This window comes from Sphaerodactylus townsendi, linkage group LG06, assembly GCF_021028975.2.
Source record: "Sphaerodactylus townsendi isolate TG3544 linkage group LG06, MPM_Stown_v2.3, whole genome shotgun sequence".
Taxonomy (NCBI): Eukaryota; Metazoa; Chordata; class Lepidosauria; order Squamata; family Sphaerodactylidae; genus Sphaerodactylus; species Sphaerodactylus townsendi.
In genome coordinates this window covers 102,077,564-102,105,418 of record NC_059430.1, presented here as the reverse complement: position 1 = coordinate 102,105,418, position 27,855 = coordinate 102,077,564, and the positions used below count along the sequence as shown (strand labels likewise).

General features: G+C 47.0%; 1 protein-coding gene across 1 annotated transcript in view; it reads right to left on the bottom strand.

Moving 5' to 3' along the window:
* Window positions 1–27,855, bottom strand: part of MACF1 (microtubule actin crosslinking factor 1) — a 364,404-nt gene that overhangs the window by 234,103 nt on the left and 102,446 nt on the right. Inside the window, 1 exon segment of the mRNA XM_048501619.1 lies at window positions 119–180. Within this exon segment, the coding sequence (XP_048357576.1) occupies window positions 119–180 (62 nt within the window).

Genomic DNA, 27,855 nt, shown 5'->3' with positions numbered 1-27,855 from the left:
AGAATCGCACGGGGTTAGCCGCAGGGGACTTAAAAGAGGTAATAAAGGTTTTGCAAACCAAATATCAGGATGGGACAAAAAGGGAGCACGTTAGCCAGCGAGCTAAAACCAGGCTTACCTTCATCAGGTGCTTGTTCACCCATTTGGTGAAGGTCTTTTTCTGGACTCGATCCCGTTCATCTGTTGAAAAGGAACAGAAAGAGAGAAGAGATCAGGTTAGCCTTTCAGCTCATTAGAAAACAAGGAGCGCCTCGGACTGCATTTGTGCTGCAAAACCATCTGCAAGCCTCTTTTGGGACTTAGAGAGAAGAAAATCAGTAAGGGTGTAACAACTTCAAGGAAAAGCCAAAAAGCTTAAAGAGGGGGTTTGCTGTTCTACCTGGCCAAGTAACCTACCTTTCGCTGCCTTTCCTGAGCGTGCAGGTTTCATGAAATGCATAAAACCGCCGCATCTGTCTGCATCAAGGAGGCCTTTTCGAGCCTTAAACAATGCAGGTAATTAGCAGATTATTCTTTCACTGTATTTTGGTTCATTGGATTTTAGGGATTTAATATTTATTTTAGGCTCTCAAGCTCAGCCCAAGGACACCTGGAAAGGTTTGAACTTTCCAGGCTGCTCCAAGTACCAGGTGCATTCTAACCACCAAAACATGCAGCTTGTATGAGGGCCTCAGTACCCAGCATCCACTTCCCTTGGCCAGACTGGAACTGCATGTTCCCCAACCAAGAGGTGAGTCCTCTCATTTGCAAGAAGAAACAGAGCAGAAATAGGAAGAGATCCAAAGGACAAGCTTTGGTTTTAGAGGCAGGGCCCTCCACTGTCCCACAAGTGGAGAACAGGAGCAACACAGAAAATGCCTGAAGAGCAACTCCGGGCAACTTCAACGATCAAGCTCAGACCGGTGACCCATCAGAATTCACGCACCTGTCACTCAAACACATGAATGGAACAAAGTTTCTTTGATTTACATTTATGCTATTGGTTTGGTTCAGTCTTGCACTGTTAGGCTCATTCCGCACATGCAGAATAATGCACTTTCAAACCGCTTTCAGTGCTCTTTGAAGCTGTGCGGAATAGCAAAATCCACTTGCAAGCAGTTGTGAAAGTGGTTTGAAAACGCATTATTTTGCGTGTGCGGAAGGGGCCTAAGTTTCTCATTTGAAAGTCAAATACAACTCTTTCTCCTTATTTAGGTTTCCATTTTTAAACTGCCACCAGAGGTGTAGCTGGGCCATACTGCGCCTGGTGCTCACTATGCATTTTCCGCCCACCCCCCATCCCCCGCACACACTTACCTTAGTTCAGCCTGAAAGTGCCAGCTGGAAAAAATGGGCTGTTCACTTGAGGCTGAATACAGCCTGGTGGGAATTATACTTCCCATAAGACCTTGGGGCTGGCAAGGTCTCATGGGAAGTGTAGTTCCCACCAGGCTGTTTTCAGCCTCAAGTGAACAGGTTGCTTTTCCAGCCTGCACTTTCAGGCTGAACTAAGGTAAGTGTGGGGGGAGCGGCCAATTTCCTCCCCTCAGGCGTGCACCCGGTGCAATGCGCACCCCCCACTCGCCCCTGGTAGCTCCGCCTCTGACTGCCACATATACACATTCATTCTTATATACTGACATGGGGGTTTAAGTGTACGCTAGTATGGAAGAGCAAGGACCAGTTGTTTCGGATAGCTAGCTTTTTCACTAAATGCTAATAACTTAAAAAAAAGTTTTAAACCCCCTGAATTCCCCAGATAAGCCTCCACAGCTCAAGCGGCAGAGTGGGGAATCAATTGAATTGAATATTTTGAAAAATAGTTGCCAGACTCAAAGGATATGAAAGTTTCTCATCTATTCATGAGAATTCTGTTGTATCTGGGTCATGTGACCCTGAGAAGAGCATTCAACAACATTTGGAGGAAGACAATTCAAACCATCCCACTGTTTATACAAGTCACACCTGCATGATCTCAGGTTGACATCCACAACATAGTAACAGCAGGGACCTATCATGCCCAAGAACTGGAGTACAGGTCAAGATCCACAGAAAAAGCAATCAGCATGATAGAAAGTAGGAGACAGAAAAACAGGCAAAATTAAGGGACATTCTTAGTTCCCTTGGCCTTTCCTTTTCCTATACACCCCACCCTGACTTTCATTGTTCTCTACTACTGTCAGAATTTAATTTGTAAATTCCTTGGGGAACAAACCTGTCTTAGAGGAGAGCCATTTTCCTGCTTATGATACTTTGTGAAACTCATGCACATTGATGCCACTTTACATATAACCCCTGTTCTGTCCTTCTGTAATTGGGCATTTACTCCCCGCCCCCATTTCAACATTGATGTCTAGAGTAAATCCAACTCTGCCTGGACTTACGGTTTCTCTGTCATTGGGATCCACGGGCTGCAGCCACAGGAGAGCCCAAATTCATTCCGCTTTGCATACAGCAGCCCTGGTGATCACTCACTGATCAAAGACTCTCCCTCTGCACAGCTCTGGTCAAGATATCAAGGGGCTTTTCACTATAGCAGATGCTGGCACTGATTTCTAAGGTGAAACTTTAAAACATCAGCAAATATATGAGGAGCATTCCCACCCCCACCCCCCACCCGCACCAGCAACACACTATGGGTGGAGAAACAGGGCCAAAAAGATAATTTAATACTGAGAGAACCGTAGTCACCTTCCTGCCCAGAATGTAGAAAGTAAGATCGAGTAAGAAAAGGAAGGCAAACAGCCAGAGAAATCTAGGGCATCTTCAACTACCCTCACCCTGACCGGGCTATTAAGAGTGTTCAGGCCATCATGACCTCGAGACGGTCAGTGTCTGTGACTGGGCACTGTTATGGTGCTGTCTAGAGGTGAAGTGAATCCTGGTCTTTGTCCAAGTTGTAGATGTTGCGCTGACAAGGAACAGTGAGCACAATGCTATCAGATTCACTATTTATATAACTGGGAAATCCAAAAATGCCCAACAAGGAAACCTGGCAATTATGGAGAGGGGGGTTTGTCAAAAGGGGGGGGATAAAGAGGGTCTAATCCCTTCAGGATGCCTTCAAGTTATTTAAATCTGAGATAATGGAGGTCCGGGAAGAATGTATGCCTCAGACAATGAAAATTACCTCCAAATCTCAAAAGGTGCCACTAATAGCTAAATAATAAAATCTGCAATTATCTTCCACCTGCTGTGTCTTCCTTTCAACCTTGCAGAAAGCTGTTTCCAAATAAGCTTCATCTACTCCTCAGCACTCCCATATTAGGCACCCCAGAATACAAAGTGCTGGATCCCAAAGATCCACAAGGAACCCCCCCCCCCCCCCCCAGTAAGAGGTCCCCGTGTCTCTTGCTCAGGAGGAAAGTGCCTTGCACCACTGTTGATAAGAATGGAAGGGTGGGATCCTGCCCGGTATCCTTAGTGGGGCTAGAACCGGTCCAAATAAAAAGATGCATTAGGCATTTCTCAAGTCATTTGGGATGTTCCTCCACCCTGCAATTTGGGATGTCCCTCCACCCTTTCTTACGAAAAACCAGGAAACTTTCATGAGCTTTCCATGGGCCTTGATATGTATTGTCGAAGGCTTTCACGGCTTTCACGAATCACTAGGGCCGTGGTGGCGAACCTTTGGCACTTCAGATGTTATGGACTACAATTCCCATCAGCCCCTGCCAGAAAATTGGCCATGCTGGCAGGGGCTGATGGGAATTGTAGTCCATAACATCTGGAGTGCCAAAGGTTCGCCACCATGGCACTAGGATGTTGTGGGTTTTCCAGGTTGTACAGCCGTATTCCAGTAGCATTCTCTCCTGATGTTTCGCCTGCATCTGTGGCTGACATCTTCAGAGGCTCTGATGGAAGTAAAGCAAGTTGCTTTACTACTATCAGATCCTCTGAAGATGCCAGCCACAGATGCGAGCGAAACATCAGGAGAGAATGCAACTGGAACACAGCCGTACAGTCCGGAAAACCCACAACACCCTAGTGCAGTGGTTCTCAACCTTCCTAATGCCGCAACCCTTTAATACAGTTCCCCATGTTGTGGTGACCCCAACCCTAACATTTATCCATTTTACAGATGGAGAACATTGATGCAGAGAGTCTTAGGCAACCCCTGTGAAAGGGTCGTTCAACCCACAAACGGGTCGCAACCCACAGGTTGAGAACCGCTGCCCTAGCGAGCTCTATGTCCCAGTCCTCTGCCCCATCTCGCTTCAGTCTTGGCAAATTCAATTTGCCACCCTTGTCTCTGTGACAATTTTGGTGTTCTGCTTCCAGAATAACAAATCACTGGCTGCTGCACACTTCATTTCAGTACTTAGATCACCCAATTGGTAAAAACAGAGAAGGGGCTCGTTCTTTATTTCAGAATGTCTCTTGTCTCTTGTCAGAACTTTACAGTTTTACTACACTTATTTGTAACAACTCACCTATTTATAACTCCTCACTCCAGAAAATCTGGAGAGGGGACTTCCCTAGATCACAACACACTAGCCTGCATCTAAGTTTCCATCTTTGTGGTAAGCAGGGGTGCCTACCACAGTTGAATATGCAGATGAGCTTCTAACCCAAGATTTGAAAATGGGAACCCCTTTTCTTAGTCACCTGAAGCATAATTCAGGAAATTTTCCCTCATGGAGGCCAAGACAGCACACTTGATTTCCCCCAGCTCTCCTTTACTACAGCTCTGAAAGGTAGACTAAGCTGAGAGTATATGTGAGATTCATAACAGGATCAGGGTATGCCTAACCTGATACTGTAACTCCACAGAATGCTGACTCTCAACTCTTCAGAAGTCCTCCTGTGGGCATTCCCTTGAAATGAACAGTAATTGTATGACAGCATTCCCACTCATGCCAAAGGAAGAACTTCCCAGCAGGTCACTTCTGACTACCTTCCACCCTGCCTCGTCTTATGGTGCCCACCTCACTTCTCCCTTTTACGAGGGCCACCTCTGGACTCTCTGAGCTGGACTGAAGGAAGCTTCATGGCAACATAATTCAACTTTCCCCCTCCCTGATGTGAATCAGGAAGGTCCTCTCTGCTTTGAAAGCTCTCCCAGGTAGTTCCCTTAACATTTCAAGGCCAGAAAGTTGATTAGAGGCCACTGATAACATTCCCCACACATGAGTCAGAGGAGGATAATAGGAGTCTGAGGTTGCAATCCCTAACATGCTTAACCAGGGAGGACTCTTTTCTCTCAGGGAACCACCCCAATTTTCAACTTCCCCTCTCGAAAACAGTCAAAGACGAGCCATACTAACCGATACAGCACATCTGATTTGCCAGGTGGGCTTTCAGCTCCCGCTCTCCTCTGAAGATGTGCCACATGACCCCCCCTTTGGCCTCCTGAACGGATTCAGTTCCTCAGCATACCATAGAGCTCTGTCATCTTCCTGTTTCCCTTTCAACGTAGCCTCCTGTGTGATCACCAGTGGCTTCAGCTACCACGACTTGCTACTTGGCGAAAGGGACAGCGGTCACATGCTCCCCCTTTGAGAAGATCATTCCAAAATGTCCCTTCAGATCAGAAACACTGTTCTTGCACCTTCTGAGAACAGGACTCACTTCATCGGAAAGCTCCCGAGATGTCTGTAGCTCTTCAAACCACGAGCAAGACGGCGTTGAAACAAAAGGAACGCTCTTATCTCACAAAGGCAAAGAAACCTCAAACAACAGGAGTCCACGAGGCGATGCCTAAACTCCACCAAGCAGACTCAGCCATGGTGAGGAGATTGGCCAATATCCTGCTTCAGCCCACAAAGAGCTCCACCTCGCCCCACCTCCCAATTGTCAACGGGCCGTTTAAATTTCCCTCCTCACCCAATAAGAGGTAAACGGCACAATATACAGGTCTAGGTGAGTCTATCACACACCCTGGAAAAAGAGTGACTGAAAGAAAATGGGCTCTTTGGGGCCTTCACAAATGCAGAACGCTCTGGGAGCGCTCACAGCTATTCAGTGACCAGGAACGGGGGGCGAGTTTTGCAGAGAAAAAAACTTCTTTCCATTGAGCCCCACGTGCGACCTGGATGCTGCGAGATGCACACGTGGACGTTTGCAGTCTAGCCGCCGTCTCTCCCACGATTACAACAAGGTGGTCAAAGTTCCTCCCTCAAACCCTATTTCCAAGTTCCGGCATCAATGGCAGCAGTTGTACAAACTGCAGTGCCACCCAAGGAGAACAATGGAGCCCTCGTTTCCTTCTGCATTCATGCTGCTTGGGTCCACAGCCTCTGCCCCCGTAATAGTCTTCTTTCTTTTTAACTTAATCCAAAGACTGCCCCCATCTCCAAAGGTTCAGAACTCTGCTCCAGGCCCATTTCCGCCCAGCTCAACACTGTCCCATTTTTAGAGGCTGATGGTTTGGAATGTCCACAACTGAGATAACAGCGTGCTTTATCGTCTTCCTCTTCCTTCTCTCCGCCCTCTAAATATAACTCCTCGTCAGTCCCCTTCGGCCTGTGTGAGCGTACTCCACTGCCAGCAAGAGAAGAAACGGAGCTTCCCCGTCCCAAGTCCAGTCATCTTCTCCGCAGCCACCCAAGAATCCACGCCGGCATCTTCTCCCAGAGAGGTCTCTGCCTGGTGCTCTTTCTCCACGCCAAAGTGTCTGTGTTCCTGCTTTGCTGTGTTGGTTGATTCTCGGATTCTAATTAGATTAGCCCTTCCCCCACACACTACCCCATGAGCTAATAATAATTCCCTCACTCCTCCTTACCAACAACATTAAGGCCTTGCCAGTTTATCGCCAGCTGGCTAATCTTCTCCAGAGAGTCCTTCCGATAAGCAACCTGTTAGTACCGTCTCCTCAACTCGGCCACAGCTTCTCTGGCTGGCTTTCTACTGCCCGGCCTTTGTCCATGTTCCCCCTCGCCTGCCCAGAAGATAACCAATCAACTGTCTCACATTCCTTGCAAATTCAGGGCCAGAGGCAACAGAAAAGCTGCCATTGTCAGTGACCTGGTCTGGCCCTACAGTAGGAAGGAGGAGACAAGAGGAAACTTAGGGCAACCAGACGGACTCCATGGAACACCAAGAAAATTCATCCAGGACAGAAAAGCAGAATCAAAAATCTATTCTGAAGTGTCTCACAGAACTTCATCTTGTTAAAATTTTTGACAACCATAGCTGGGCACCATAAAGTTGCCAAGTCTGTTTAGAATCACAAGATTCTAACACAAGGGATGCTACAGAATTCCTGCTTACTGGTGGGTTCAAGGGCAAGGGAAGGGATTAACCAGGAAACACATGCTGTTGCTTCAAAGCCTCAGTCACTACCAGCACGGCAACCATGATCCTGCCCCCAGCTGCCACCACCCAAAGTCTTCAATCAAAGCTATTCTGTTAACAAAGGCTTTGCTCACTGCTATTAAACAGGTAACTGAGCAAAATGGTTTTAAAAGTGATTTAAGTGTTCTTTTTCTCCATCTTTCCTCCAGGTCTCCATGCCCTAAGAATCAAATTCTTCCATTGCATTCTTTCAATGTTTAACCTTCCACAGTTGGAGAGTTTCAGGCAGCTAGCAAAACTGCCTGGTCAGATCTCAGAAGCTAAGCAGGGTCCGTCCTGGTTATTACTTGGATGGGAGACCACCAAGGAATTACAAGGTTGGTTCTGGTGGGTTTTCCGGGCTGTGTGGCCGTGGTCTGGTGGGTCTTGTTCCTAATACTTCGCCTGCATCTGTGATACACCTCTGAAGATGCCGACCACAGATGCAGGTGAAACGTTAGGAATAAGATCCACCAGACCACGGCCACATAGCCTGGAAAACCCACTATAACCAGTTGAATCCAGCTGCGAAAGCCTTCGACAAAACAATTACAAGGTTGTTGCACAGAAGATGGCAATGGCAAACCACTGTTGTTAGCCTCTTGCCCATGGGATTGACTTGTTACCTGCAATTTGAAAACCCTATGGGAGTTCCACAAGTCAGCTGGAACTTGACAACATTTCACACACACACACACACACACACACACACACACACACACACACACACACACAGAGAGAGAGAGAGAGAGAGAGAGAGAGAGAGAGCGCAAAAAGGGAGAGCAGAGTCACTCGAAAGCCAGGGCTGAGTCTCAGTGGTAGAGTATCTGCTCAGTATGCAGAAGGTCCCTGGTTCAATTCCCAGCATCATCCAGTGAAAAGGGGATGTGAAGGACCTCTGCCTGAGTCCCTGCAGAGCTGCTGCTGCCAGCCTGAGTAGAGAATATTAACCTTAATGGATCGATGATTTGATTCAGTGTAACGCAGCTTCGTGTGTTCAAGCCAGGGTGCTTCGCAAACACTGCAGGGCTTATAGATTTGTCAGCACTGCCTCCTACGACAGCCTCTCAGCACAAAACTCAGCTTGGTCCCTCTCCCCTGCTGCTAAACCCAGCTCTTATCAACCGGTTCCCCAAAAGTAAAAAAGCAGCACCCCCAGGAGCAGGGGAGAGAGTTCACATCCAGCCCACTATATCAGGACAAGGGCTCTAAAAGAAGGCATTGTTTATTTTTTATTCTTTACCCCAATAAGGGCTTTTCAAGCACAGCATTTCTAACACAGAACTGAGGACTGCAAGCACTAAAAATCATTAGGAAACAAATTTCTTTTAAAAAATCACCGGGCATTTTTTGCTTTGCTCTAAAGCTGTATTTGGGACCGATAAGTCTTCCTTCCAGTTCTGGGCAACTTGGAAGTCTGCTGAGCTTTTCTGACCTTCCCGCACCCAAGACAAGAGATTAACAGAGGTGATTTGTCACTGCCTATACAACAACCCTGAACTTCTTTGCTGGTCTCCTATGTAAGTACTATACTCTGTTTCACATAAAGATGGTAGTAGATTGTATATTCCTCCACCACAAAGAAAAGCATCCCGGAGCATCTTTGTTGTAAAATGCTTTGCCGGGGTCTTAGTGCCTACCTAGCCCTGTTCTTCCCATCTGTTTTAAAGTAAAAATACATTTTGGCATAAATGCTCTGGTATCAAAGTATCATGTTCAATAGTACACAAAATAATGGTTTTGACGAAGGCAATGTGTAAAAATGAATGATATTTATATTTGTTGGGGACTATATTCTAAGGCGGAAGCATACCATTTTCTTGGCTGCTGCACCTCAACTGACCAAACTAACATCTTCATGTGAAACGAGTATAACCAGGGCCAACCCTGTTTAGTTGCTGAAACCTGATTACGTCAGGCTAGCCTGACCCATCCAAATCAGAGTTCCCTTACCCAGACTCAGTTTAAATATTATGCTAACAAGGGAAAAACACTTAAGGAGATGTACTCAGATAATGCATTGTTGAAAGTATACAGAGCAGGCAGGCATATATATACATAGACACTTCAGAACAACAATTTTCCAAGAACATTCCCATTCAGGAAGACAAAGAGCAGAAATAGAAGGCAAGACAAAATATATCCCAAGCCAAATAACACAGTTGGCAAGTTTGAGTGATTGTTTCCCTCTCCCTCAGTAATGATTATAAAACTGTAAATAAGTTCTGACTCCAACATTGGTGATATCAGAAGTGTTAGTCAGAGATGCAATCCAAGGGAATTCCCATTTTGGAAGGGAGCAGAGGACGTTTGCAAATTGCAGCCAAGGAACTACAATTCCCAGGGTCCCCCATCTTGGCCATTTGACAGCTGAAGTAGGTTTCAGTGCCCAACAGCTCAGCGAATGCCATTATGAAGGCCAGCTAGAGATTCTACAGAGTCCCTGACCTCACACTCTCAAGCAAACTTTAATGATCAAGCCTGGGAACGGGAACATAAGAATGTGCGCCCATATACTTGCACCACAAAGAACAGTACCTTCCTCCCTCCTCCACTTGGTCCAGTACAAGACGCCGGCAACTCCAAGAACATGGCTCAAGACGAAAACCGTGGGGGGCAGGAACGCCCCGTTCAGAAGCGGCATTTGTATCCCAATTCCCAGTCCTGCCGGCCGGCCGGCCTCAACCTCCTTATCGCAGATCCTCGCATTCCTTTCTCTTGAGGCCACAAGCAACTGGCTGCAGCATCACTCGAGGAGGAACAGGGAGGGAGGGGGCAGAAATAGCACAGAGTTCCAAGAAGAGAGAAAGAGCAGAGTGCTGACAGCACAGGACGAAAAGACTTTCTGCAAGGAGGATGCCCGAGCCCTTCTTCCCGCTTCTCACGGCCCCACGGAGAAGCAGCAAACCCTTCCTTTCTTTCTTTCGAAAGAGAAAGAACAGCCAGGCAGGCAGGGCTTGCAGACTTTGGGGAAAAAATTAAGCACGGGAAGAGGGAGAAAGTGAGAATCGGTGTGACTCAAACTTCTTTCCTTGGCATCCACTAACGGGATGACATGAACAGATTTCAGCTCCCCACTACCGCGGCTAAGAGGGGACGACGTCACACTCTCAAATTTCCATTCCTAAGGCCACCGGAATGCCCACTGTCCATGCAGACTTGTTTGGGAAAAGAAATGCTCTCTAGCAACTATACGCAGCAGGAGTTTCAGTTCCTGGACAGCTGGTCCTGAAGGTGACATCCACCCCTCTTCCGTTTGCACAACCCATTTCTCGCAGACTGAACCATAACAGGTTAGCCAAATCTCAGCCACAAGGCACAGCCATCTGCTTACCACATGCCTCATAAGAAGGTGCACTTCAGAGCAAAGTCACACATGGATGGGGAAGCATTAAGAAGTTAATAAGCAGTCGGTTCTGCAGCAAGAAGAAAGAATCCTTCCTGGTCGTGAGTGTGAGAAAAAAAAACACATGCGTCCAAGTTTCCAGAAGAAATGACAAAGAGGACCAAATATCATTTCATTCTCTTAATAGCTAGGCCTTTACTGACAAGGATCCCTCAAGGGGGAGGAAGGGAAGAGTATCAAACTAGGATCTGCAAGAGCCAGGTTCAAATTCCTGCTTGTTGCATGATCTTGTCACTCTCAGCTTAGCCTACGTCACAGGGCTGTTGCAATGATAAAATGGAGAAGAGGGAAACGTGGCGAGCCTCTTTGGGACCCCACTGGGCAGAGTATAAAAGCAATAAAATAACTGCAGAAGTAAAAAGTGCTCCTCTGTGCACAGCGGAGAGACAAAATGCAGCCCTAAGCGTCTTTGCAGTGAACAATCCTTTCGCACAAGCAATCATAATGGCAGGCATTTTGAACATACAGATAATGGTTATGGTGGTCAGTTTCACCCTTGGGCCAAATCAAAACAACACGGCTAACGCAGCATCCACAGGTTATCTTGCCAATTCAGAAACGCAAGGGAATGATGTTTTGAGAGTCCCTCAAGGCCTCGAGGAACAACATTGCCACTTTTGTTCACACTAGATACATTTGGGGCACCCGGCAGCAGACAGCCTTGCCAAGGAAGACAGTACGTGATTGTTCCCAAAGGGGCTGGTCTGGAGACAACCTGACACTGAGTAGCCCGGGAGGGGGGTTGTTTCTGAAAAGGGCATTTTCATTGATGAAAGAGAAAGAAAACTTGGAAAGGGCTACCTAATTGCCAGCGATTGTTACTAAAAACAAGTCAATAATGTTCTGTTTTCCATACTGTGCGAGTGTGAAAAATGCACTCCGGGGTGCGTTTGCAAGCACGCGTGGTCCAAGCAATGCTATCGGGCAAGGACTGTTCCTCTCCTCCCCAAACCCAGAGATTTCGATCTGGGTGTCCCTGAGGCAAATGCCAGAAGGGGAACTTTCAATCAAAACATTTTGGTGCCCAAGGTGAAGTATCTAACATGGTCCTTCCCCTACTAATAAAAATGGGGCACAACGCCACCCCTTGCACGATCTTCTGCATGAGCTCTTACTATGTCCAGCTCGCTTACATGAGGCTTGTACTAAAGGGCTTCTCAGCAGATTGTGCCTCATGGCTTAGACTTGTCTGTCTTTCATGCTCCCTCCCCAAGAGACTTTAGTGGTATCTGAGGTAGTTACCACATGGAAGGCCACCCATTTCATTCTGGGGAGGGGGAAACAGCCCCTTGGCAGAGCCCTTGGTTTGCATGCAGAGGACTTCAGGTTTAACCACTGGGTCCCTTGTTCAGAAATGGCTTCCAACCTGAAAGCTGCAGGTAGTTAAACTAAAATAACTACAGTGGAACCTCAATTTTCGTTGGGAATCCATCCGAAAAGAATCGATGAAAACCGAAACCGATGAAAACTGAGGCAAACTTTTCCATAGGAATCAATGTAAATCCAATTAATCTGTTCTAGGCACTCCAAAAAACATACCAAAAACACATGTTTTTGGTGAATAAACATAGTGTTTAATGCTGAAAACAGTAACAAACAATAACACTAAGACCAGCTTCAGCGCCAGTGGACCAATGTCGCACCAGAAAGCTGTCCAAAGAGGTCTGTTTCTGACGCCTCTTTCAGATTTGTCTGAAATGGGGCAAGACATTGTCATTAAACAAGTTGCAGACACGGCCTGCAACAGCTTTATCTGGGTGATTTTTCTCCACAAACCCCTACACCTTACTGCAAATCGATGAAAACCGAGACAAATTTTTCACTGAAAAAATCGATGAAAACTGAAACCGATGAAAACCGAAGGCAATGAAAACCGAGGTTCCACTGTACTGGTGCGATTTGGGAGTCCTGCTCACATGGGCCAAGCAGCCTTCTGGACGGGCTCTGTTGCCACCTCTCGGCTAGCCAAGCAGCTGCCTGAGGGGGAATTCTTAGATCGGGCTGCCACTGCCCTGGTGGCCTCAGCGGAGGTCTTAATGAATCTCTTCTTCAGAGGAGAGAAGGCGGGAGTCGCCATCTTGAAAGAGCCAAAAAAGAGTGCGAAAAATAAACTACCACCCCTAATTACTACTGCCCCCCCCAAACACACACACAACCAAGGGATGGAGGATGAAGGGAAAGACTAGACATCGAAAGACCATGAGACAAGACACCAACAGGTTCCAAACACTAATTTTGCTAGGAGCGGCTGGAGGTCCGTGCACTCCTGATTGAGGCAGGAAAAATACTGGCTCAAAATGGAGTCCGACGGCAAAGACAGGAAGTTAGAAAAGATTGACGTTCCTGCCCCCCAGAGAATGGAGCATGAAATCACCCACCAAGATGTCCTCCTCCTCCAGGAGAAGGCACGAACATCCAGCAGGCATGTGTATACATCTGTTTGCAAGAAAGAGCCAAAGTGCATTCTCTTGACAAAGGACACCAGGGTCGTAATCACACATTCAGCTAGCTGTCCATGCACTGAATGTAACATGAGAATTACTTGATTCACAAGTATATAAAGAAAAACTGAGTGGACACAGTTCATGGATTGGATGTGCACAGAGGTGTATCTGTGGAAAATGTAGCCCAGTGCAAAATCTGAGTTTTCTGCCCCGCCACTCCCGCCCCCTGTATGGGCAGCTGCCCTCCCCCACCCTGACCAAACAACTTTTTTTGCACCAGGTCTTGAAGTCAGTGTATGGATGAGGGGGGAAGAAGGAGACGCGTGGGGGGCAATTTTCCGCCCCCTCCCCACGTGACTAAGTGGCTGCAGCCCAGGGACATTTGACCCCATATGTCCCCCTAGGTGGTATGCCCCTGGATATACATTTACTGTAATGTGCGAACTGGGCTAGTTTAAGGTAACTTCATGCATCCACACCACTAGGGAAGAAGTTTCTGTAGCAAACAGCCCAATGTCACCTGGTGTACACAGTGGACTGAAGTAGTTGATACAGCAGACCAAAAAGGTCCCACTCCCCCATTTAAATATGATTTGTTGCAAAAACCTGGTATTCCAGTTTTCTAGAAAAGAGCCTTCCTTCTTTTTCCTCTGAAGTGTCAATTTTCTACTAAACAATGAACAGACAGAAGTGTAACAATATGTGTAGGAGGGGAGGGGACGGAATAACAAAAAATGGATCGTCTGTTGAAGTAGTACCAGTAAACGGGTTGGAGAAACCCCAGAACGAAAGTTCTATCCCTGCCCACACCTTCAATCTTTGAAAAAAAAAAAACCACTCACAAGCCCCAGACACAAAATTTGATTGGGACTTTTTTTTGGTAGTAATCATATTTCTCATTTCCTCAATTAAGCATCTATTCCACTTCGTAGAGAACAGTTAAATCAAGAAAGCTCCTGTCTCATTTCTGAACTGGCTGGACAAGTTCAGAAAATGTCTCACCGCAGCCCACCCGCCTACCCACCCCTCTCCTTTCTAGCTAGTAGCCACTGATGAACCTATTCTCCATGAATTTATCTAATCTAACCCTCTTTTAAAGCCATTTTCCTTCTCTCTCAGCCACTACACCAAGAAACAACAACAAAAAAAAACCCAGCACCAAATAAGCAAGACAATATTCCTGGACACCATTCAAACAAGGTGATGTCTGTACTGGGCAGAGTACCATACACAGCCATAAATCTCTGACTAAAGAAACAGGTAGGCCACATTCCAACCATGAGGGAGGGAAGGCAGAAAGTAGGCCTAACGGAGAAGGAAAATGGCTTTAACCGAGGATTAGATAATTTCATAGAAGATGGGTTCATCAGTGGCTATCAGCCATTGTCACTATAAGGCACCTCCACATTCGGAGGAACTAAACCTCCAAATGCCAGCGTTATACTCTATTCCACAGAAAGATGATAGTAAGGCTGTATATTCCTCCACCACAGAACAAAGCATGTCGGACCTTCTTTGTTGAAGAATGCTCCGCCTGGGTCCTAGTGCTTTCTTAGCTCTACTCCCCTCCATCCGTTTGAAAGTTTAAAAAATACATTTTGGCATAAATGCATTTGTATCAAAAGTTCAACAATGCACAAAATAATGGTTTTGACGAAGGCAGTGTGTAAACATGAATGATAATTCTCATATTTGTTGGGGACTATATTCTAATCAGGAAGCATACAATTTTCTCAGTCGCTCAATGATAGCCTAGTTATTCCCTGCACACAGCATCTCTTTCAACAGAAAGAGAATGAAAGGAAATCATTGGTTTAAAAGTAGCCAATAGAAAGGGAGCAGATAGAGGAACAAGCCACTCCTTGTGTCAAATTCATTTGCTGGTCATCTCTGTTATTAGGATGCACCAGGAGGGGAGATTGCGGTCCCCAGCCTCTTACCCCCTGGGGCAGAAGACAAGGGCTGCCAGTACTGCCATTGAGATGCATGGTGGGTATTGTCTGCTGAGCTTTAAAAGGCTAACCCTTCCTGCAGAAAGCATACCGTATGGGCCACAGCAAAAAGGGATGGCACTTAATTCCACGCAATTAAACCCCCCTCCCCATTTCCCCCTTAAAGAAAAGAAAGAACTCAGCACATTTGGTCTATGAACTGAAGCATTAGAGTGAGCTGCTATGGGGAAAAAAATCGATAACACACCACAATTCACCCAGCCTTGGCAGAGGAAAATGCATGAGCAAGACTGTTAAGGACTTGCAAACGTCTATGGGTATTTTCATGCACTCTGCTGTTTATGGTCATTAAATTCACAAGGAGGGTTAGAGAAATGTATCACACACCAAATGCTACTTGAAATGTTCCAGTCCATGGCAATGTCTCTTCATGCTGGCACGCAAATGCCCTACAAGAGCAAATGCACGGAAAAGAGATGGCCACAGGACCGACTGTGACAGGCAGAAGGGCTTTTTCACTGCCTGGCCCTCAGCTTGCCAGGACTGCAGGGAGAAGCCACTGTGAACGGCCTATTCAATGCCGCCATCAGGCACAGAAGTGTTTCTTCACATTTTAAGTTGTGACAGAATTTGGGAGACTCTTCAGAGGACCTTTCCTAGGCCAAGAAAGGAAGGGGTGGAGAAGGAACCTAGCAACACACACCACGGAAAGCAGCCACACCCCAACCACAGAGCATTGCTGCAAGCAGTGACCTGGGGGAGGAATGATGAAAACTCACATCCCAATCCACATCTCCCCCTTCAGGATCCTATAAAGCTCTTGGGAGAGTGTTTTTCAGCCAGGGTTCTGTGAAATTCTACATACGGTACCTCCCACTTCTGTTTGACTGTGCCCAAGAGTTTACAATTATTAACTGGCATAAATGTTTACCTTGGAATGTTGTTGTAGTTTAAAGACTAGTGGCAAGGGCCCACAATTCCGTGGAGCAGCGTCTGCTTGGCAGGCAGAAATTTGAAGGTTCAATGCCTGGCATTGACAGTTCAAAAAGTCAGGTGGTTGGGTGATCTGGAAGACCTCAATCTGGGGTCTTGAAGAGCTGCAGATGGTCACAGTAGACAATCCCTGATGGACTGATGGTCTAAGCCAGGGGTGGCCAACCTATGGCACTCCAGATGTTCATAGACTACAATTCCCATCAGCCTCTGCCAGCATGGCCAATTAGCCATGCTGGCAAGGGCTGATGGGAATTGTAGTCCATGAACATCTGGAGTGCCATAGGTTGGCCACTCCTGGTCTAAGCATAAGGCAGTTTGTGTTCAGGTATGTATGGGAGATCATTCTTTATTCTCTTTGGGGGATGGTTCTGCAGGATATAACAACACATTTAATGGGTTGAAAGTGACAATCTCGGTGGATTGAATGAGCCAGTTAATTCAGTTACCTATTTCCTCTTCCTGCTCTAACCCTGCAACAAATTTGACCAGTTTTCTATGTAATAGCTGCCTGTCCCTACAGACTCCCCCAAAGAAGCACACTTGGGACATCTCCCAAGTCTGAAGCCACTCCTACTTTTTGCAGGGTATCGCTTTCATGGTCAGCCAAGTCATCCATTTGACAGCAGCAGCAGCAACCGTTTGAATGCAGATGCTCCCAGGTGGCAGAATTCGGAAAGAGCACAACTCAGGGGCTGAGAGATGCTGCCAGTCAAAGCCAGTGTTATTTCTGAGGCAGACAGCTGAAAGGTCTTACTCATCGGTTCATGCGCTCCTATGACTAACCTGAGCCAAGAAGAAGCGCCAAGGGCAGTGTTTCAAAGCGGGGGCTGACTCACGGGGCACGCCGAACTCATATTAAAACATGAGCATCACCATGCAGATGTAGAATGCCTCCTTTGCCACAGGATTAGCCATGATGCAGCAGCGTAGTGCAAACTGAGTGGAGCTCCTGGGTAGAAGAGGATGCGGCAACATAAACAGAGGTGTGCAGCCCATGGGGCGAGACACACATAGTGCCTGCATTTTCTCACATAGGATCCCAATGGAAGGCAGAACTTTGGATGTGCTCAGGACAGCTTCCATGTCCAGCACTTACTCTCCATCCCTCACAAGCAGTTTCTGCCCCCGGTACATCTGGCTAGGGGGCATAAGAACACGCAAAGAGTCCTGCTGGATCACACCAAGAGTCTATCTGGTCCAGCGTCCTGTCTCACACAATGGCCAACCCGTTAGGGATAGGGGACATGGTCTTCCCTTGATGTTGCCTCCTGGCACTATGATTCAGAGGTCGACTGCCTCTGAACGTGGAGGTTCCCTTTAGTCACCATGGCGAGTAGCCTCTAATAGATCTATCCCCCATGAATCACGACATCCTCCAGCAGCAAATTCCACATCTTCATCAGTCATTGGGATAGTTTTGTCTGTCCTCAGTCTACTGGAGGGGTCCCCAAACTACGGCCCGGGGGCCAAATGTGACCCCCTGAAGGCATTTATCCGGCCCGCCAGGCATGGCAGCGATGGCTCCATTCATGTGCAGTGGGGGCTCGAGGAAGAGGAGGAACCGGCCCCAACGGCTGTTGATTGCAGTTACATGATGGCACCCCCAAATCTCCATGAATTTTCTGACCCAGAGTTGGAAACCTTACATGTGGCAATGCCTGCTCCGCCCTTCCCTCTCAGCTACTCCATGTGTTGCTCCTCCAGGCTTTCCTGTTTCCTCCCTCCTCCCATTGGCATCAGCAGCCAGGCTGGCCGGGTCACTTTACCGCTGTGGCTTCTAGGGAGGAAGAACCCAGGAAGATACCTGATCCTGAGTTAGATGGAATGCTTCATTGGGAAAGTTCTGCTTTTTTTTTTTTTACAGGGGAAGGTATTCCACAGCCTCCCCAACAATATTTGGAGCCCACCCTTTACTTGACATACTTTGGTCACTGTTCTAAAAATAGACCATGACAGAAAGGCTGAAAGGTGAAATCAAACATTTTACAATCATTTGTGCATAGGAATTTGTTCATAGTATTTTTTAGTCCGGCCCTCCAACAGTCTGAGGGACAGTGAACTGGCCCCCTGTTTAAAAAGTTTGAGGACCCCTGGTCTACTGCCTATCAGGTGCATACTGCCCAGGGGAACATATGGGGTCAAATGTCCCCAGGCTGCGGTCATTTAGTCAAGTGGGGGGAAGGGCAGAAAATCACCCCCACACCCCTCCTCCTTCTCCTTGGGGCCATCCACTGACTTCAAGACCAGGTGCAAAAAAAAGTTGTTTAGTCGTGGTGGGGGAGGGCAGCCGCCCATATGGGGGGGATCTCAGATTTTGCATTGTGCTACATTTTTCCTAGATACTCCTCTGCTGCCCATCAATTTCATTGGATGACCACAAATTCTAGTATTCTGAGAAAGGGAGAAAAAAGTTCCCTTTTCTAACCCAACTTTGCTTTACTGGATTTCATTCTAGGAATAGGTATTCTTCTAACTTCAGTTAACAGCAGTACTTGATTAAGTTCTGCATAAAAATGTGCCAAGAACCGGTCAATCTTGAGGTCAAAACTACACATTTGCACATTCACTCTCTCTTTCTCTGATACATGCGCATGCACACTGGAGGCAAAGGAACCTGTTCTGCAACACACCCAATTAGCTAACCTCATCCATCGCCCAAGATTTTTGACAGGTGACGTTCCAATGGCTGTCAGAGGTTTGTAGGTTGCACGAGTCTGACCAGGGAGCTGCCTCACTTTCATTTTTAGAAGGCATCTGAAGGCTGTTTTATCTAGGACTGCATTTAATTAAAACAGTCCGAAACTGTAACTTTAAATTTGGTTTTCTGGTGTGTTTTTTTAAACGTATTTTATTAACATTGTAAGTTACCTTTACTCACAGGAGGGTATTTATAAAGACAGAACCGCTGGGACTCCAGTCCTTGTGGAGACCACAAGCTGTGAGCATCAAATGGTCTGAGGAATGGCACTTGGTGCATGGTCAGAGGGATCCTTTATTACAGAGAATTCTATCAGGTGAAATCCAAAAAGCAAGAAAGTCACGCAATCCACTTTGCACACCATACATGGCCTCAGTGCTTCCAAATGGGCCAGCTAAAATGGGAGGAGCAGAGTTTCCCAGAATGCCCCCTGCCCCCACAGAAGAAAGGCAGCTTCTTTTCGCTTTCTTTTAGGGAAATGACCAACATGAGCTCTGGATCCAGGGACTCCTTGACCACATGGCACCCACAAACCCCTCCTTGGCTTCTGCAGCCCAGACAAGCGGTCACCACTGGTTGCCTGAAGCCTCTAAGGCTGGTGCCTTTCATCTGGCCTATGAGCAAAAGCAGCGGCCTCGCAAACCACCTCCTCCTGCACCATTTTCCCCATAATATTCCCACCAGTATGAGGGCTAGAAACATGTTTTTTATAAAACACAAAGGGGGCAAGAAGTGAAGGTGCCAAGGAATATAAGTGCTGAGTCAGAAGTGTCAGATTGCAATCTGTGCCAGAAAGACCAATATGCCACAGTCGCACCCGCCGGCCAGCGGGCTCAAACACACAGCTCAGAGGCAGCTGATGCACAGCCATCCTTCACTCCTCTGCCCCTCACAATGCAAGCAATATTCTGAAAGCTGCCTCTTTCACCTCAGAGCTGAGTCACTCTGGCTCAGATGGTACAGTTTACTGTACATTTGTCTAGTGAGTCACACTTCCAGTTGCGCCCTGCTCCCGACATAGCATCACGGCTCACAAATGAGACCCAGGAGGCTGCCAGCAATTCAGACTAACCAAAACAGAGAGAGGAAAATACACAGTCCCCTCCCCCACCGGCCATGCACTTATTCTTTCCCAAGTTGAATGTGATGGAGACTTCATCCGGTCACTGAAGCAAGAACCAAAACCCCATCAGAGCCACTGTCACAAACTGTGTAAGAGTGTGACCTTGGAAGGCCCTGCTCTTAATCTTACGTCAACCACCACCCCATCTGTATTATGGGGGTGAGTGACCTGCCTATCCCTTTTCCCTTCTTAGACTTCCCACCTCTCCTCTACCTCTTCCAAGCCCTTCTTCAAAAGACAGCCAACTCGATACACCTGGTGACTTGACGTAGATCATATTGTACAAAGCCAGCCAATGAATTGCTCATTGGATTCACTGGCTTTACTAATTCAGGCCAGCTTGAAACAAACCTTGTTTCTCAAAGGAACGGACATGCATACCATCAGCCTTTTGTCATCACGGTTCATAGTAGTCTCCCAGTGGCTGTCTGCACATGTATGCATTTCCAGAGCAAAGCTAGTTCAGGATCAGACGGACACCCAATGAGCTGGATGTGTGTGTGTAAAATGCCATCAAGTCACAGATGCAGACCCTCCATAGGGTTCTCGAGGCAAGAGATGAACAGAGATCAGTGGCGGAGCTACAAGGGAATGGGGGTGCACCGTGCACACGCCTGGGGTGCGCAGAACATCACCCCCGGGCCCCTCCCCCTTCCCCCCGCTCCCCCCCCACGGCGCAGCGGTGGGTTCACAAGATCTCCTGGGAAGTATAGTTCCCATCAGGCTGAATTAAGGCTGAACTGTGAATAGGCCTTTTTTCAGCCTGAAAAGGTTCTAGGAAAAGGAAAGGAACTAAGGTAAGTGTGGGAAGGAAGGAAGCCGTGGGGGGGGGGGGAGTTGCCGCGGGGAGGGTGTGGGGCAGAAAATATAGACTGCGCACCGGGCACAGTTTGGCCTAGCTCTGCCTCTGATAGAGATAATTTTCCATTGCTTGTCTCTGCAAAGCAATCCTGGTGATCTCCTTGGTGGCCTCCTATCCAAGAACTAACAGGGACAACCCTGCTTAGCTTCTGAGATCTGGCAAGATCTGCCTAGCCTGGGTCATTCAGGTCTGGGCTCCAGAGCACTACAGACAGGGGAAAACACCCCTGGTGTCCAAGGGGAAAGAGGAAAATCTGAAGCTTGTGTGAAATCAGCACCCATTAGAGACACAGTCCTAATTCTAATTCTAAGTCTTAAGTTGTGTGTTAAAAGGAAAAAAAGGGACCCCGGAAGCAGCTCTCAGACAGGAAGAGATAACAGCTAATGTTTCCATTGGCCCTGGACAGTGACTTGACTAGATCAGGCATGAGAAAAAAACACAGGAACTCAAGAAACTGCCTTATGCTAAATCAGTCCATCAAGACCAGTAGCATCTACTCAGACTATACAACCTATACAAGATTCTTACTGTTTTTAGCCAGAGATACCAGGAATTGAACCTGAGACCTTCTGCATGCCAAGGAGATACTCCATAGCTGAGTCACAGGTCCATTTGCCTGGTCCCCTGTGATGACCAAGAAACATCTCTAAGTGATCAGGCCAAGGAGCATGTATAAGGTGGAAAAGAGCTAATTCTTTTTTTCTTTTTTTCAACTACCATTATGTGTCCTGTATGAACAGGGAGGCATATTTTTTTAATTATGTAGACTGAAAACTTTGGTGACTTTAATCAAGGCTGGAATAGATGCAGCAATCTCTCTTCCTGGGATGACTGACTCGGGGGGTGGTAGGTAGGTACCTGAGTTAACGGCCTGATAAGGACACATGCTGACCATGAAGGCTTGTATTCTTCTGTACCAGATGATCCCAAAAGAAAGTCCAACACTCCCTTCCCCAGTTCTCTTGTGCAATTCCCAAAATGTAGGACGGTGCATATGATGCAGCGTGGTGGAATGTACACAAATTTCCAGGTGTGGTCCTGGCCAAACAGTTCACCTTCCGTATATTATTGAAAGCTTTCATGGCGAGAATCAACTGCCAGTTGTGGGTTTTCTGGGCTGTGTGGCCATGGTCTGGTGGTTTCAGCTCCTAGCATTTCACCTGCATCTATGGTTGGCATCTTCAGAGACATGTCATGATAGGATACTAGTCACAGATGCGAGCAAAATATTAGGAGCTAAAACCATCAGACCACGGCCACACAGCCCAGAAAACTTGCAACAGTCAATTCATCTTCTGTCTTCCTACCAAGCAAATTTTCAGCCTTCATAATTGCAAAAAAATGCTCTTTTTAAAAAGTGTTCAACATTCTCAGAGGCAGCGGAGCGGTGCTGGGGCAGTATCCCAGGTTCCAAGCACAAGAATTAAGTGCCCTGCAGGATTTCTTGGTATTCCTTGGGACTCGGTTATGCAGAATAGTAAAATGAATTGAGGGTAAAAGAGAGAGCTAGTGTTATGCAGTGGTTAGACTATTAGACAAGGACTGGGGAGGAAGACTCATATGCAAATCCCGGCACTACCATAAAGGTTAAGGGAAGGCTTGGGGCCACTCATTCTCTGTTTAAGGCACCTCGCATGGAAGAAGGAAGAAACGCCTACCACTCAAAGCTCTTTGAAAGAAGGGTGAGATAACAGTGCAAACTATGAGAAACTATGCAAATCGGCCTACATCTGTATAATGTATGCATGTTGAAAGACTTCCGATACCCTGGAGCAGTTGTCCGAAAAACCCAGTAACTTTGCTCTTTCTTCTGCAGCCCTTTGTCAGGTCTTTCTACTGACCACCAGGTGGCACCACAAAAACACCAAAATGCAATTGGGGGGGGGGGGGGGGGCAGCATCAAATTCTGCTTTGCGAAGGAGAAGGAGGAAGCAGAGCAGGGGCCATACTGCGGACAGTTTGGCAGAAGGGAAGTAAGTGCAGGTGGCAGCTGAAACCAAAGCTCCAGGACTTTATTAAGAAAGTACAAGATGACAAGGATAGACTCAGGAAACAAGAATGTAGAGTTCTTTCAAACATGAAGGAGGGATATTACAAATAAAACAGTCCTTTGGGAAGCCAGAATCATCCCTTTAAAAATACCGCAAGGAATCCAAGGAGTGAAAAGGTTGACTCAGGAAGAGAGTTCCAATCCTCCAAAAATCCATCCTCCCTGAGTGTTGCAGTAGTTCAGAGTATATGACCAGGATCCAGGACATCCAACTTTGAATTTCAGTTCTGCGATGGAAGGTTGGTGGGTGACTTTGGACCAGTCACTTCTAGGCCAGTTACCCACTGGCAGTGTTCCCTGGCCGCACCCTGCTCTGGTGAGAAAAGTTGCGCCAGAAGTGCTCTTGCTTTCCCTGGGGAAAAAGATAAGCACGCGCAGGGCAAAAAGAAGCATGTTGGGACAAGCAATCTTGCCCTAACTCCCTCCTCTCTCAGCCCCGATGCACTTCCTGTCCCACCGCGTGCCAGAGCACCGGTGAATAATCAGCCATGCTCAGCCTAACCTATTTCACAGGGTTGATGCAAAAGTAAAATGGGGAAGGGGTGGATTTAGGCCCCCACTAAAGAGAAAAGTAGGATACAAATTATTTAAAATTAATAATAAAAAATAAACTGCAGCTTAATCAAAACAGCGCCTTCCCTAAATGGGAAGAGTCAAGGCCAAAATCTGCCCTCAGGCTTCAAACACAAAAAAGGATCCATTCTAGTCCAACAACTCACAGTAGCCAATCAATGACCCACAACACTTACAAGAAGGGAATGGGAACAACAGACACAAACACATCCATTTATCTTGGTAAACCAAGTCATACTGCCAGTAAAGGTTCCACTTGGCTGCCATATTTAATATTCTCTGTGAGTCGAACCCTTTCTAAATCAAACTGATCTGTACCCTAATCCCTGACTCATGGGAACTGGCAGGTTTGCAACAACTTTAAATGTAGTCTAATTTTAATCTACACACATTGCCAAGCAGGTCCCCAGAATTCAAAACTCTGCCATGGCACCATGAAGTCCCTGAGCTGTGATTATAGGATGCTGTTGAAACATGTATTTATATATCATTCATGTACCACTGCCCTGATTTGGATGGCCCAGACTGGCCTATCTCTCCAGATCTTGGAAGCTAAGCAAAGTAGGCCCTGGTTAGTACTTGAATGGGAGACCACCAAGGAAATTCAGGGTTGCTGCACAGAGGCAGATCATCGCAGATCACTTCTGTTTCCATTTCTTGTCTTGAAAACCATACAGGGGGTCACTGGATGTCAGCTGTGACTTATTAGTATTTTCCACCACCAATATTACTGAGCTTTCCACATAACCCATTTCTGTCAGTGGATATCTGTGTAGATCAGGGGTGTCAAACTTGCGGTCCTCCAGATGTTCATGAACTACAATTCCCATCAGTCCCTCCCAACATGAGCATTGGCTATACTGGCAAGGGCTGATGGGAATTGTAGTTCATTAACATCTGGAGGGCCACGAGTTTGACACCTGTGGTGTAGATGAAGGCTGTCTCTGGAGCCTTTGGGCCCAATCTTGTTAAAAGATTCCCAAGACCCACAGAGGGAAAGATGCTCTGTGTACTTTTCACACCACATCTTCTGTGGAGCTGGTCAGAGTCCCATCCACAGACACAACTGATGTATTGTTTTTCTGGCTGTTAATACTCCCTTGGCCTTCTCTGCATCCACACCATAAAGGAAATGGATGGCAACAAAGATGTCACCCCTTTCCAGAAAAGAGTCGCTATGTACTAGAAACTTTTTAACATCCTGATCTTTGCCTTTGCCAGGTCCACTGATCTTTGCCAGGTCCACTGATCAAACCAGCAACAGAACCATTTATCATTACATCAAAAAAGTTTTCAGCTAAATATTAAGAAGAACTTCCTTACAGTTAGAGAAGTTCCTCATTGGAATAAGCTTCCTGAGTAGGTGCTGGATGATCTCTCTTTAGAGGAGTGTAAACAGAAACTAGATGACCCTCTGACAGCACTGCTGGTTCTGCGAACTTAGACAGTTCATGAGAGGGAGGCAGGAAGGGTTGCAGCAGTATTTGACTCTCTTGGCCTTTTCTTGCCTACCCAGTGTGATGTCAAACAACGCTTTGGGGTCAGGAAGCAATTCTCCTCCAAGCCAGGGATCCTGGAAGTTTTTTTTTTTTGCCACCTTCTGGGCATGAAACAGGGATCTCTGGGGATATTTAGGGGGGTTGTTATGAATTTTTTTACATTGGGCAGGAGGTTGGACTGGATGACCCTGAGGTCCCTTCCAACTCTGTGTTTCTATGATTATCTACTCAAGTCTCTTAAATGGGTAGAATGCTGTGTTGGCCTTATGGCCCTGACAGTTACAACGCTATAAGAAAAGGTCCTTCTTCCATTCATACATGAGACAGAGAGGAGATGGTGCTAGCCTACAGCCACCCAACAGGTCCACAATTGGGAGTGAGTCTTCCTACAGTCACAGAAGACCCCTGGCTTCCACAACAGGAGCTCACAGCTGGTCCAGCCAAAATAAACCCCTGAAAATGTACACTCCTCCTCAAACTCAAGCTCCCTTGAACTATTTATTCCACTGATAAATGCAACCAACACCAAATATGGGGTAAGGGTGGAGGGAGAGGATTTTCGTTCTAAATGAGTTTTCATTCCACAGAACAAGGAAATATCCCCCTCACTCATGACACACTGAGTCATTCATGCTCGTTCTTGCCCAAGAAGACACGATTCATCAGTCAGACTGCAGAGGGTTTCTCCTCCCTGCTCCTTCAAAGCCAAGCAGCCTCGGCAGCTGTGATTTACTGTCACAAACCCTGATTGCCAGCCCAACTTTCTGACTCTCTTGAGAAATAAATCATGATAAAATGAGTAGCAGTCAAATGCAACAGGCGAGTTTCTAGTGCCCTCCTGGAACCACAGAAAGAGGATGTGGACAGCAGCGACTACACATGTTCAAAGACAGACTCAAACACCAAGGTCTGAGCCATTCTTCCTCAGGGCCTTTTTACATCTTTAGCCAGAGTGACACTGACCAAAAAGAAGTATTTGTGAGGGATGCAATCAACAGTTGCTCCTGCCAAGAACATTCAAGCCTATCTCTTCCACCATGCTAGAACATGGTATAGTGGATAAGAGCAGGTGCACTCTAATCTGGAGAACTGGGCTTGATTCCCCGCTCTGCCACTTGAGCTGTGGAAGCTTATCTGATGAACCAGATTAGCTTGTGCAGTCCAACACATGCCAGCTGGGTGACCTTGGGCTAGTCACAGTTCTTTGGAGCTCTGTCAGCCCCACCCACCTCACAGGGTGTTTGTTGTGGGAAAGGGGAAGGGAAAGGAGCCCCTTTGAGTCTCCTTACAGGAGAGAAAGGGGGGATATAAATCCAAACTCCTCCTCTTCTTCCACAGGGGAGAAAGATTCTTCCATATTCAGGGATGGGGATGAACCAGCAGTAGATTCCAGACACAAGAGAAAAGCTAGACAACCTAGGAGTCAGACAGAGTTCCATCTGTTATCTGAGTAGCCCCACAACTGAAATGGATTCATTTAACAACCTGCCTTAGTTGGCAACTAGAATGTTGCAGGAAAGATGACCCAAAGCCCTTCACTTTCCAGGTGACCTTGCCAGTTACTTACTTTTCCACAGCTAAGGTACAGAGCTTTCAGGCATCTCAGTTGACAAATGGAGAATCTAGTTCAGATCTGTTCCAGTGGCTTCTTGCTGCTGACCCCACTGTATGGGCCCAAGGTCAAATTTCTCCAGCTATGAAACTATCAGTGGATATTATTGCTTCACCCCACCAGGACTATCCTGAAGATGACCCAAAGAAAGCCCAGGAAGCAGGCCCCATGGTTATAAATTGCTAAATAACTAAAGGACAACCCGAGAGGATCAGCCATACTTCCTGCCAAATGAAATCTAGGAGACTCATTTGTGGGGGGTTGGGGACTTCTTGGAGAGCAGAAAAGACAAAAGACACCACAAACATCGCAAACACCAGCAATGATTCAAACCCAGGCAGGATTCTGGTGGATGATGTTAACTCATACGGAACAGAAAGGAAAAATGTTGCCCTTTCTAGTAGCAGCACTGGCTGAGAAATATTTATTTATTTACTTCATTTCCACTTCATCTTTCACCCCAATGGAGACTCAAAGCATCTTGCATTATTCTCATTTTCTAAATTTTATCTTCACTACAACCCTGTGAGGTAGTTTAGGCTGAGAATTTGTGATTGGCTCAAGGTCAGCCAGAAAGTTTCCATGGCGGTGATTTGAACCTGAATCTCCCAGATTCTAGTCTGCCATTCTAACCATTGACTCCATGCTGGCTCCATCCATTGTTAGCCATGGAGAGTGGGCAGTTTGGCCAAAGCCTGTTAAATGGGGAGAGGGGTGTCTAGATGACTGAGGCCAACAAAAGAGGAATTTGCAGGCAGCAGGTTCACCACTACTACCCCCCCACGCACAAATATGCAAGGTTCATTCACAAGTGTAAAGTTCTGGAGTCTCCCTTTGAGTAGGCCTCTCTGCTCCCCAAGCCGTCGTTCTCACATAGGCCGGTAACCTGCCTGCCCTCTTCCCTCAGGGCCTCCCAGTGTGGGAACCAGGGAGGAGCACAGGTGTGTCCAAACTGCAAGAAGCTGCAGCAAATGAAAAGCACCAAGCCCTACTACATTCAAACATAAACCTCTGAGTTTATGAAGCCAGCTGTGGAGCTTTATTTAAGGAATGGGCCTCTTAGACTCTTAGGTCCTCCTGGCCACCACAGTGAGAGCGAGTGTAGAGTTGCCAAACCCAGAATGGAAACTCTGGGGAGAGAAGGACCTCAGTAGGATACAATGCCATAGAGCAGTGATGGCGAACCTATGGCACGGGTGCCAGAGGTGGCACTCAGAGACCTCCCTGTGGGCACTCGCAAACAGAGTCCCCCCCCCCCCCATCTATGCTGGCCTGGGCTGCTGGGCTCGATTATTAGCATTAAACCTAAGATTATTAGCATTAAACCTAGTTTTGGGGAAGCAGTGTAGATAACCCTGTTAAACGCTGTTAAACTGATTTTCATGC